This window comes from Echiichthys vipera (assembly GCF_963691815.1).
Source record: "Echiichthys vipera genome assembly, chromosome: 1".
Classification (NCBI taxonomy): domain Eukaryota; kingdom Metazoa; phylum Chordata; class Actinopteri; order Perciformes; family Trachinidae; genus Echiichthys; species Echiichthys vipera.
In genome coordinates, this window is record NC_139826.1 from 30,121,158 (window position 1) to 30,133,481 (window position 12,324).

Below are 12,324 nucleotides of genomic sequence, written 5' to 3' on the forward strand. Positions count from 1 at the left end.
GTGTGTGTGTGTGTGTGTGTGTGTGTGTGAGTGTGAGAGAGAGAGAGAGAGAGACAGAGAGAGAGACAGAGAGAGAGAGATAGCAGCCCTACAAGTAAATGCAGTTTAAAAGCACCAGAACATTTTTGTTCTTTTTGTATTTTTCTATGTGAGAGAGATTTTATTTAAAAGAATTTTTTTTTTTTTAATGTAGTTTAGTTTATTTCAAACATGTAAATAAACAATAACAAAATACAATGAACAGAACACATATAGCGTACCCAATAAACAAATTCTCGTAAACTACATCGATAAATCATGAGCGTTTGCGCTTGGACTTAAACTCATTTTAAGCCATTAAGTGGTTAGACCTTTTTAGGATTGTACACCAAGATCTTCTTGAAGCAGCTGGTTTGCCTGTGTTTTAAGCATTTGTGTACTGAATCTTTGCTGTGAAAACAAAAGTAACAAAAGAAATTTGAAGCACCATCTGTAGCCTAGCCTTTGTGACATATTTTGAGAAAGTGACTCCCATTGATCTTTTTTTAAGTTAGAGCCAAAATGTTGTGGGTTTCAGGGCTTGTATTGGCACAACGACATTACATATACATACATATATCAGCACTTGAGTCGTTAGTGTAATAAATAAATGAATAAACATGAGATCATGATTTACTTTATCTTCCAAGCCACATGAGGACGCTGTTTGACTAGTCCTGAGATGTTATGAGGCGTCAAACTCCAGGCTGAGGTGTGAGGTTTGATGTGGCCAGTGGCATAAATGTGTCTTTTCTTCTACTCTAATGTAGTAGTTCAAATGTGCTAACAACAACCAAAAAACATGGATGAACCATTTGCGTAAAGATAATGAACCAGATAAAACCAATCAACTCATCAAATGTCAATTTTGTAAAATTGAAGAAGAAACTATTGTACTTTTATTCTGGGAGAGTCTGTATTCTTTGGAGTTCTGGAAAAAAAAAGTATCAACCTTTTCAACATTCAAAACAATTACTTAATTAAATTGGAAGCAAAATATGTAATTCTATACTATGAGAACAAAAACAAAACAATACATTGGACTGTCAACTTATTATTTCTACAAGGAAAATTTCACATCCAAAAAGTTAGATTTTAAAATTTTTGGCCAACCTTTAATCTCTATTTTGAGTATATCTAATTGGTTAATAATAAGAAAGGCATTTAATACAGCTGATATACTTTTTATCCCCACATGAAATGTGATTATATAGCTTACCTTTCAAATAATCTTTTGTATGTATTTAATTACTTTGTATTTAATGTTTTATTTTATACTTCATTTTTTACTTCATTTTTTATTTTTAAGTACTTTTTCTTCTTAATTTTACTGTAACGTTCATTGAAATATATGCATATACATATATATTTATAGTTTTCTGTATGAGGTATGATGCCGATGTATACAACTGTCTATGCTTATAGATATTTAATTTGATGCTAGGTTTTATCATTGCTCCTTGGCCTTTTAATTTGCTTTACTTGTTTATTTTTACATTTTTATCCTCCAGTGTTTATGTTTGATTCTTTCTTGATCCCACCGTCTTATTTGTGGTTTCTGTTTGGTTTTATGTTCTGTTGTTCTGGAAAGTACTTAGAAAAGTGCTATGGAAATAAAGTTTATTATTATTATTATTATTATTATTATTATTATTATTATTAGTAGTAGTAGTAGTAGTAGTATTTGTATTATTTTTTTTATTATTATTATTATTATTATTATTATTATTATTATGTCACATGATGTTTGTGAGAATTTGCAACTAAACTCTATTTAAAAAAAAAAAAAAAATCCTTTAACCACGCCCCGCGGGTCACTGTTAATCACGTGACTATATATCCATGGTGTCAACAGCAGTCAACACAGACGCCATCGCTGCTGTTGTGTCTAAGCGAGGAAGACTGAAATCTAAGGTGAGGATGTGTTCAATGCTGACAGTGCATTGTGTTAGGAACTAAGTTAATATAAAACGCCACTCGGTACTGAAACTAGTCGTTTAATATAGCTCCACTGGTTGGTTAAATGTTCAGGACTCCTTAACGACCAGCGTGCAAATGACACGCTAACCAGCTAGCTCCAAGCTAACTGAGTGGTCAGCCGCTGTGGCAGCTCTGCTGAAAAACAACCGCTGAACTACCGTGTTAGCTCCTCCACATAACGACTAGGGAGGTAGTTTATGTTTAATGACAGCTAGCTTGCAAATGATAAACACGTCAAACTGGGTATTTTTTTCGTTATTAGCTAGCTAACGTTAGTAGTTAACACTGATAGACGTTATTTTGTATGAAAGACTAAACATGACCTAAGTATCAATACATAAATTAGTAAATACGTAAAATAATAAATAAATAAATGCAAAAATACATGTATAAATAAATAATTAATTACGCGTTTATTTATTTATTTATTGAGACTTAGGTTATGCTTAGTCCTCCTTAGTAGTTAACACTGCTAACGTTATTTTGTAGCTAACTGACCGTTAACTTGTTGTTACTATGGCTACTAACTGATAACTTGGTGATATTGATGCTCCGGTTAGTTGACTTAACAGGTGCTGTGGTCAGTTGCCAGTGTTTTGGATCATTTTAAGCTTATTAAAGCCTCCTCAATATGTTGATCAGTCATGCAATAAAATCCGTTCCCTCATTAATTGAACACACTTTTAAAATAATACTTTTCTATCTGTTTCTTTCTAATACTTTTAATGTTTTATGTAAAGCACTTTGAATTACCTTGTTGTTGAAAGGTGCTATACAAATACTCTAGCCTTGCCTTAATTGGATGCTGCTTTAGACTATTGTTGATTCAACGCTATGGTCATTATGATGAAGACTGTGGTTTGTGCTGATTGCTGAATTGTGTTGCCCCCATTAACCTGAATTGATTCAATGTGATATAAGGCAACAGAATTCAACAGCACCACCAGCCACAGCCTTCACTATAATGACCATAAAGTTGTAACAACACCTCCCTGAAACAGTTAAATATTATAAGCTTTGTGACGGTAGGATTAATTGCAGGGTGTTTCTTTCTCAGGAGACATGACACCTGCAGCTTGCTACATAGAAATGAACCACAGCGAATTAGACTATTTCTTTCAATTAGTAGTTAACCACAATACTTACTTCCTTGATTACTTCAATTGAATTGTTTTGTTTTTTTTGTTTAAAGATAAAGCATTTACATATCCCTAAATGTCTTGTATTTTGTTTTGGGTGGTTAAAAGGTTAAAGTGCTTAAGTGTTGTGCTTTAAAATATTTGTTATCTGTCATTATTTACTGCTGGTCATTTCAGTCTGACAGGCTTCTGAGCTATCTTTGACCACCAGTGCTGTAGCTAAAGTCCATGGATCCATATCACTACCAGGGAGTAACTCATACTGCACCACCTTATGTCAGAAACTCTCAACACTCCCTCTCGTGTCCACTGGTACATTTGGCTTTTAGCTGATACATCAGTAGCATTTCAGGCTACTTAAATGCAATTTAAAAGTGTGTCACATTTAACTTGACTGTGCACTATGTATTGGATTTAGTAATGCAGCTTAATAATAAATGATCTCAGTGTCCCATAACTGTTATAAAGCACCTTGCCTGCTGCTTGCTCCTTGGAAGTGTCACGTTCATGTGACAGAGTTCATAGTCCCAAAGATAGGCACCAGGATTTTGATACCAAGTCCAAGAAGCAGCATGATGGCAACTTAGTGTGTACACACAATGTCACGTGCACTCCAATCTCTCACTCTCTCTCCCTCTCTCTCTCACACACACACACACACACCACCCCACCAAGCTTTATTACTAGACAGATCGAGAGGTTGCATGGTCTTTGTAAACTTTATTCCCTGTCTTGTCACTTTGGGTGGGGATTTAAAGATGCATTCGTGACCAAGCTTGTTCTTCCTGCCAGCTCTTCTCAACTATTGTGAAATAGCACATTTTTGGATTTCTCGTCTTCTTACCACAACAGGCAATCCGTGATGGACTCCAGGTCGCGCAGACTTCCTTTTTGTCTGCCCAGCTCAAGGTCGTCCTACACATCCAGTCCAACAGTCTCCTCCTCATCAATGGGCTCCAGTAGGTTGTACAGTAGGGAGACAGTGTTGAATAATGACCGCTTCCCGAGGGCATCATCATCTTACAAAGTAGACCTGGACCACCAGGTAGGCTAACTGCTCAGCTATCAGACTGATTGCACAAGACTAGGAATCATGCATATCATTGTTGTTTTATACACAGTGCACATCCCCGCTTTAACTTTGCAGACAGCACGTGTTTGATTCAAATAGACTACACCACTCCCTTGATTTACTGTAATAGTCTTGGTGTCTTGTATATGATGCTTCTGGTTTCATATTAGATTCACTTTACATGCTTATTAAGAGGTTTTTAGGTAGGCCACATTGTAGATGAATACAGCTTAATTTGATTCGGCCTGGTATGCAAAGGTCTTGTGGGGTAAAACTGTCAGCCTTATTATGTTTGTTAAAACAGTCAGTCAAGAGCAAAAAATAACAACTGCACTTATTGGACATACTACTGCATCTGTGTTTTTTATTCCTCTTTTCTTACAGGTTCTCTTAGGAGCATGGTACAGTAGCAAACTACATATATCAGCGGTGCAACAGCAGACACTTTGGAGGTCTTTTTATAGGGCAGCCTAGATTCCTTGGCACACGTGTGTATTTCAGTCCTGCTGCTCATCAAGGCCCGTCTCAAAAGATAGCGTTACTGTTTGCCTGGGCCCCTGTCTAGTTCCTGTTCTTTCCAGAAGAGTCCAAGTTAGGTGCAAAGACGCAACAAAACGCTCACCAGGATTTTATTGAACCTTTTATGGGTTCAGTCATTCTTTTAGGAAAGTATGTGTTGAGAGACAAATCTATATTTATTGACAAGAAAACAAAATGTGTGCAAAACTGTTCTCTACTAGTTAGCGTCTACAGTTACAGGTCATTAAAGGTGACTCTGGAGGTTTCATGTTAACAGTTATGTTTCCATTCAATGCTTCTCGCCAAAACACACATAACTGTTGCATGCATGTCCGTCCTCATAGACATTTCCAAAGCCAGTTATATGAATATTATAAAACCTATTGCTCATTAACATCAGCTTACAGTCTTCTTCTTCCCCACCCTTTAGCTGTTTACGAGATGCAAACAAAATGGGGAACCACTAATTGGAACGTTGCTCCTGAGCAACTTGATCTGTTTGTCCCACTACTAAAATACAGGGAACATTAACACATTTTTGTATTACATATTTGCTCATGCATGAGCACTAACTAATGCTACGTGTTTTATCTTCTCTCCTATTTTAAAGAGTTCTCGTCTGCTTAGCTCGTCCAGGGACTACAGCAGCTCTGACAGTCGCTCTAGCAGCTGGAAGTTGCCCTCTTCTCTGACAACCTCCAGCAGATCTTATGATCGCCCGTGGGCTGAATCCTCTCTCAGCAGCAGGAGCAAACTGGTACTGAAACTGTACGGTGTTTGTTTAAAGCAGGAGAAATACAGTCTGTCAAATGTATTTTCCAAAATGTTAAACATTCTAAGTTAGAGGTTAGGATTATTGCTGAATGATGTCATTGAAATATGAATTTTAGTTTTTAATGTCTGCCTTCATTTTCCCAGACTGATTCTGAGGTGAGGTCGGGGATGCGCTCCAGTCTGTTGAACGCCACTGATGATGGCGATTCCAAAAGGGCCAAACTGTCATACAGCAACAGAGGACTTTATTCAAGAACGGCCAGCCCCTCAGTTACAGGATCCACCTATTTGAGTACTGGGCGTAGCAGTGGCAGAGGTACTTAATACCAGACTTGTGACTTTGCTAAGACTTAAATGGCTGTTGCGACAGTTGTGTCACGTTCTAATACCCAGAAGAGACGGGTCAGTTCCCACCGCTGCAACTTTCATCAGCAACGTTCTAAAACGGTTTTGGCGCATTGCAAATCATTGATCTGAACTGGGCCCACTTAAGTACACTGGAACCTTTTGTATTGTACACTGGAATTCAAGTGTATCACCTCAGTTTAGTGGACTCACTTGCAGTGGAGAGCTGGGGCATCTTCAAAATCAGATTTCTGTTAAGTTTACCTTGTTTTTGGCTCATTAGCAGTAGAAACTAAATCGTTTCAAGGGAAATACTCGGAAATTTGTCGGCAACAGTAGTTAAACAGCGGTGCTCAAACTGGAGAATATAAATAATAAACAGTGCTCTTGTCAACAAAGCTGTGCTTACAACCAGTACGTGGTGGTTAATTTACATTAGCTTGCATTAGTAACAAGTCACCATGATACACTAAAGCAAAATATGATGACTGTTAGGCTGTTTTTTCTTTTCTTTTTTAAAAACAACTCTTATTTAAACCGTTCTTTTTGCAGCAACAGTCTGATGTGGAAAGAACAAGCAGCTTTCAATTTAATAAATGTCGTAACTTTGGGTGGAGGTGTTGCTTAAGCTGTGTTGTCAGTTTTACTCCAGAATCAGGTTGCAGCAGCTATTTGTAAATCCATCAATAAGTTTGTGTGTAAAATCCTTATACATTGATTGATTATAAGCTTAAAACTAGCTTGTAATATTAATCAATCAATCAATCAATCTATTAAACAGTCATTTTGCATCATAAATTGGAGACATTTTTCAAAAGCAATTAACTACATATAAACAGGATATCATTGCATTATCACAAGCTCTAATATGACTGCCAGAAATAAGACTTTTCGGAGTCCAGAGGATACGTTGAGCTTAACTGATATTCATCCATCTTCAACCGCTTGTCCCTGTCGGGGTCGCGGGGGGGCTGGAGCCGATCCCAGCTGACAATCGGGCATGAGGTGGGGTACACCCAGGACAGGACGCCAATCTATTGCAAGGCACATAGAGATGAACAGAGACAGACAACCGCTTACACTCACATTCACACCTACAGGCAATTCATCAATTAACCTAACGCTTAACTGATAATCATTTTTAAATGTAGATGTGACTAATACATCGAGGAATGTGTTTGTTTCAGATGTAGTAGTATTCATGCAGTTTAGAATAAGTTGGTAAATGTGTGATGATGCTAACCTAAGTGAGTTATTTGGTCTTCCAGTCCAATATTACTTTAATAACCTTTTGTAATTTGAGGTATTTTGTGTTGATAATACCTCCAATTACCTCGTACTTTTCACTCTTAAGCGGTTATATAGCATTGTCAGATGGTCCAGTTGGCTACGTAATAGTCAAACCTGGCAGTAAGAATGTGTAAATGTCATAATTCTGATCATTCTCAACAGTTTTAAACTAATTTGGATAATGAACCCAGTGATCCTCTAAATACCTTGTCTGCTCTTTTTCTTAATAGGTACAGGTGAAAAACAAAATGACACTTATGATTCTTCGTGGAGCTCATACAATTTACTCTCACGGTCGTCATCTTCCTCCTCAAAGCCGCTGTTTACCAGGAGAGAGCTAGAGACAAAGAACGAGCCCAGTCTCTCAGGTTTGGGAGAAAGGAGGATGAGGACTCCTGGATCAGTTTCCTCATTATGTAAGCCTATTTTAGGATGTAGACAACCTATCCAAATATATTCTTACACATAAGCCATTCTCATACAAACTGCTCTTCTCTTCCCTCACTTCAGATCAGACGGACAGGGTGACCTCTACATATGCACAGGGAGCTCGGCCTAAAGAGACTACCTACTCCCCCTCCTTTTCTTCCTCTTCATCCTTCTCCGCTGCTAGAGAAAGCTCCCTAAATCGCCACCTCCCATCTTCCACCTCACACCGATCCTCTCCTCTCGTGCGCGACTTCAGCCCCAGGACCACATCCCGTTTCTTTAACAGCTCCTCCACCCTCCACTCCTCTCCGGAACAAACAAGAAACCATGACTCCTCGTCAGATATCTCCTCCTCTTACTCCTCACACACCTCCAGGTACGCTACTCCCCTGCCCAGACCAGAGGCCACCCTCCCTACAAGGCCAGCTCCAGAAGTTGGAGACACAGAGGGCCGTAGCTCCACTCGACGCCTTTTGTCCCGTCTCTTTTCACGGCGCTCCAGCCAAGACTCTTCTAGTGGTTCTTCCAGTGTTCGGTCCCTCGATGATGACAGTCCATCAACCGGTGGAGAGTCTGTGGACAGCGACGAGGGAACCAGGATGCCTAGTGTGGAGCCTGACACTGGAGGGTCAGAGGCCACCTTAGGGAGCCTTAGGAATCGTAGAGCAGACCTCGCCCCAATCCAGGAAAACAACGATGTCTATCATAGTGGCCTGACTCGGCCCAGACCGGCATCGTGGAGAGAACCTGGTGTCGGCAGTAGTAATAACACCAGCAGTGGAGGAAACAGCAGCTACTCGTCGTGGCTCTCCTCCTCTCTCCGTGGTCGCTGCCCTCCCCTCCTTTCCCGCCTCAGAAGACATGCTCGGGGCCCGGCTGATACGGCTGCAGACTCAGAAGAAGGCTACAGCCGTCCACAGCATTTACTGAGAAGGTGGGACGACCTTGAGCATAAAGCAACGCAGGAAGACCATGAAGATGACGACGATGAGGAGGAGGAGGAGGATGATGATGATGATGACGAAGAAGAAGAAGAAGAGGAGGAGGAGGAGGAAGAGGAAGACGTAGATGGAGGAGCGGTTGGTTTAGAAGCCTGTGGCGCAGGTCGTCCCTGTAGACTCGAGGATGAAATATTACCTGAACTCGAAGATGTAGAATTTTCGCCACGCCGCAGAGTCGGATTATATGATAATATTTCAGTGTCTTTGGGTCAGCTGGGTGGTGCTGACAGTCAGAAGGAGAAGCCCGTTTCCAACGTGGATCAGGAGAAGCTGCGCAAGATCAAGGAGAGGTAATGGACTTGGATCGCCCATATTTGCATTTATTTCTTCTTGTCCTCTTAGAAAGCAGTTAAATATTTAAGTAATTTGGCTAAGGTGCTTGATTGTTGTCTCACTGGGAGTTGGATAACAGATATCAATATGATTTTTATTTTGTAAGTACAGTTTTACATTTTGGTAGTTTTTTTTTTATCTGGCTGTACTTCATTTTTAATACAAATGTACATCATATTGTAACTATAGGAATAAGACTGGTGTGGGTAAAAAAATGCATGAATTTACAGAGGTAACAGCGCCTTGTAAAAAGGCAGCAAACAAGTCTTTTACCTTGTTTTTAGAAGTACTGAGAGTTGCAGGGACCTGCAGATTTAGGGGATTTTGTTTGATATTTGGTGGATAAAGGTAGTTTTGACTCTTGGGATAGAAAGCAGACCTGTCCCAGACGACCTGAGCCGTCTGGATGGCTCATAATGTAGCTAGATCAGAAATGTATTTCCCAGTAGCCCTGAAAAATAGGCACTTTATCTCTAAATATCCTACTCTCCTGCTACAGACTGCTGTTGGAGGATTCTGACGAGGAAGAAGGCGACCTGTGCCGAATCTGCCAGATGGGGGAGGAAGCTGTATCCAATCCCCTGATTCAGCCTTGCCGCTGTACAGGCAGTCTGCAGTACGTCCACCAAGAATGCATAAAGAGGTGGCTCCGCTCAAAAATTGGCTCAGGTAAATAAAGAAACCTCTTACTTGGCTGCAGCTATCACCAAACCCACGTCTTGTCAAATCATGTCAATATGTTTCTTTCTTTTAGGCACAAACCTTGAGGCCATCACAACATGTGAACTCTGCAAGGAGAAGCTGCGTTTGAACATAGACAACTTTGACATTCAGGAGTTATACAGGACACATGTGCAAGTGAGTCACCATTTCACTTCCTTTAGTTAGAAATGGAGCACCCAATACATTTCTTAAAAAAAAAAACCTGCCAAATGAGACTAAAACATTAATTTATGATCTATAAAAAAAATGGAAACACCAGTCTGATAGTTGATGATGAATAAAGCATGGTATCCTGGGCAGATGTTGCATGATGTGTTTAAGTTTGCTAGACTAAAATCATGTCAAAGTTTCAGTTTGTAACTAAAAAACTGAATTAATGAGTGACAAAACATAACAAATGCTTTCACACATGACTGAGGGAAATCATATGCTATGGTGTTCCAAAGACTTTAAAGATCTAAACCAAGCAGCTTTGAAACCGTCATTGACGCTCTGGTGACTCCACACATGTTGGATCAACCTTTTGTTTTGTCATCTGTTTAACACAATTTTTCTTGCTTCACAGTCAGAATATGACGAGTTCATCAGCAGCGGTCTCTATCTCGTGGTGCTGCTGCATTTCTGTGAGCAGAGGTTCTCCGATGTCCTGGGAGCAGTCGATGCTGCTGGGGTGAGCGCGCACACACACACACACACACACACACACACACACACACACACACACACACACACACACACACACACACACACACACACACACACACACACACACACACACACACACACACACACACACACACACACACACACACACACACACACACACACACACACACACACACCCCTGTAGAGACTAGATATTGTCTCAGATTTTGATGTCTTTCCTGGCTTTAAAGGCTGCATTACATTACTGATGTCATTTTCTTAATTCCCTGTTCTATCTCTTCTATTATTTGTCTTTATCCACCTCACGTCATTATATCAACATTACTGATGATTATTTATCAAAAATCTCATCGTGGAAATATTTCATGAAAGCACCAATAGTCAACTCTACACCACATTGTCGTATTTGGTTAAAAATATTGTGGTTTTTCTCCATATCCTTATAACCCTGTCCTTTTTTATGACCGTTCGGAACCTCATTGAATGCATTCCCCTCAATCTAACCTTAACCATCACAGCCAAATGCCTAACCCATTTGTGGTCGAATGTAAATCTTAAAAATAGAAACTGCTTCCTTTTCTCACCCAGTTATTCAACCTGGTGAGAATTCTTCATGAACACATGGACAATCTTGAAAGTATGTTGCTCAATCCATCTCTTCTATGCTTGTGTTTGTTGAAAGGCAGTTCTGATATGATGAAAACAATCTTTTAACTGTATTTGCCAAGTTTAAAGTAGATTTTTGTGTTTTAATTGTTATATTTATTATGTGGCTACATAATTGACTTAATGTGTCTCGTTTGCAGTTCCCCATGGGGAAAGTGACGAGGACAACAGACCATCTATTGAGTTTTCCGACCTGGACGACGATCTTGAAGAGGAGTACTAATTATGTGAAAGTGGAGGGTTGAGGGTTAAAAAATAAATAAGTGGGACACTCGATGCCATATGGTAGCTCACCCGGTTTTCACACATGCTTTGACATCGCCATGTTCATCTGAGACGGCAGTGAGAAATGGCAAGTGCGCAGAACATGTCTCGCCTTTGTTGCAGGTGGCTTCTGCAGATATGCAAACTCGAAATGACCTAGTGCTTAAAAAATATTTTGGTTGACACTGTTGTACTTCTGTTCCTATGAGAGTGCACTTTATCCAATTACAATTAATGAAAATGCAAGGTTTTTTTTTTTTAAACTGTTATACCACAAGTGCTTTAATGTTTAAATGAACAGGCAGTAAATAGAAATCTAGAAGGATAGCGATGACAAGTGTCGGTTGTTGTGAGATGGATGCTTTTGGAATAGAATACAAAAAGTGGCGATTATTCTTTTTACTCCCTGTTTTCCTTTGACCTTTCCCACTGAGAATGTTTAAAGAAAAGAAAGGGAGAACATAATGGTACAAATTCTTCATCTTTATTTCAGTGTTTGAAATACATTACGTATGTACAAATTTAGTTTCATGCTTTGAATTTTGGAAATAAAGATTGAATGGAAACGTTTTCTGTCAGGTCTTCCTTTCTTATTATAGAGTATCTATTTATGTTGCAGGCACAATAAAGTTAATAAGGAGGTGCTTCCTGTTTTTAAAAAAATCACGCAGACTTCAGGGCTCACTTCAACTCCAGAGAAGTTGTTGTAGACAGGAGTCAAATCTCCAGACACTGCTGCCACCTCTGACATTCAGCTACTTCAAAATGAGTCAGGTTCAAATTTGTTCATCAGTTCAAATGAAGTGAAACAAAATGGCAGCTCAGTATGATTATAATGCCACCTCTACAAATGTTCAACAGGAGTAGCCTAAAGACTGAAAGGAGAAGTCCACCCCAAAACATCATTTTAACATTATACGGCCTGTGTTGTGTTCATTGCCGGTTTACAGTGACCTGTTTTGAATAACTAAATATTAGCTCTGCTGTTAAATATTTCTTAAAATATATATATATAGTTTTCTTCAGTTTTCTTAACAAAAGGGTACAAAAATAACTCTTTTAGGCTGACTTTCAGTAGTGTTGTAGTATAAATATATATGTATAT

The 12,324-nt window shown here is 39.3% G+C and overlaps 1 protein-coding gene across 1 annotated transcript; it reads left to right on the forward strand.

Annotated features, from left to right (window-relative positions):
* The first annotated feature begins 1,860 nt into the window (after positions 1-1,860).
* marchf7 (membrane-associated ring finger (C3HC4) 7) lies at positions 1,861-11,785 on the forward strand. Its single transcript, XM_083911210.1, has 11 exons — positions 1,861-1,932; positions 3,990-4,182; positions 5,339-5,485; positions 5,647-5,818; positions 7,368-7,553; positions 7,648-8,857; positions 9,400-9,569; positions 9,655-9,758; positions 10,189-10,293; positions 10,878-10,926; positions 11,096-11,785. Exons 2-11 carry the CDS (start codon positions 4,000-4,002, stop codon positions 11,176-11,178), a joined length of 2,409 nt encoding a protein of 802 aa, XP_083767336.1. The 5' UTR covers positions 1,861-1,932; positions 3,990-3,999; the 3' UTR covers positions 11,179-11,785.
* Positions 11,786-12,324: the final 539 nt, after the last annotated feature.

What these genes read in the sequence shown, in the direction of transcription:
- marchf7 (XM_083911210.1), top strand. Translation starts at nt 4,000, where the DNA reads ATGGACTCCAGGTCGCGCAGACTTCCTTTTTGTCTGCCCAGCTCAAGG. An exon ending in TGGGCGTAGCAGTGGCAGAG is followed by an intron (nt 5,819 to 7,367) that starts GTACTTAATACC and finishes TTTTCTTAATAG; the next exon opens with GTACAGGTGAAAAACAAAAT. An exon ending in CCGCTCAAAAATTGGCTCAG is followed by an intron (nt 9,570 to 9,654) that starts GTAAATAAAGAA and finishes TCTTTCTTTTAG; the next exon opens with GCACAAACCTTGAGGCCATC.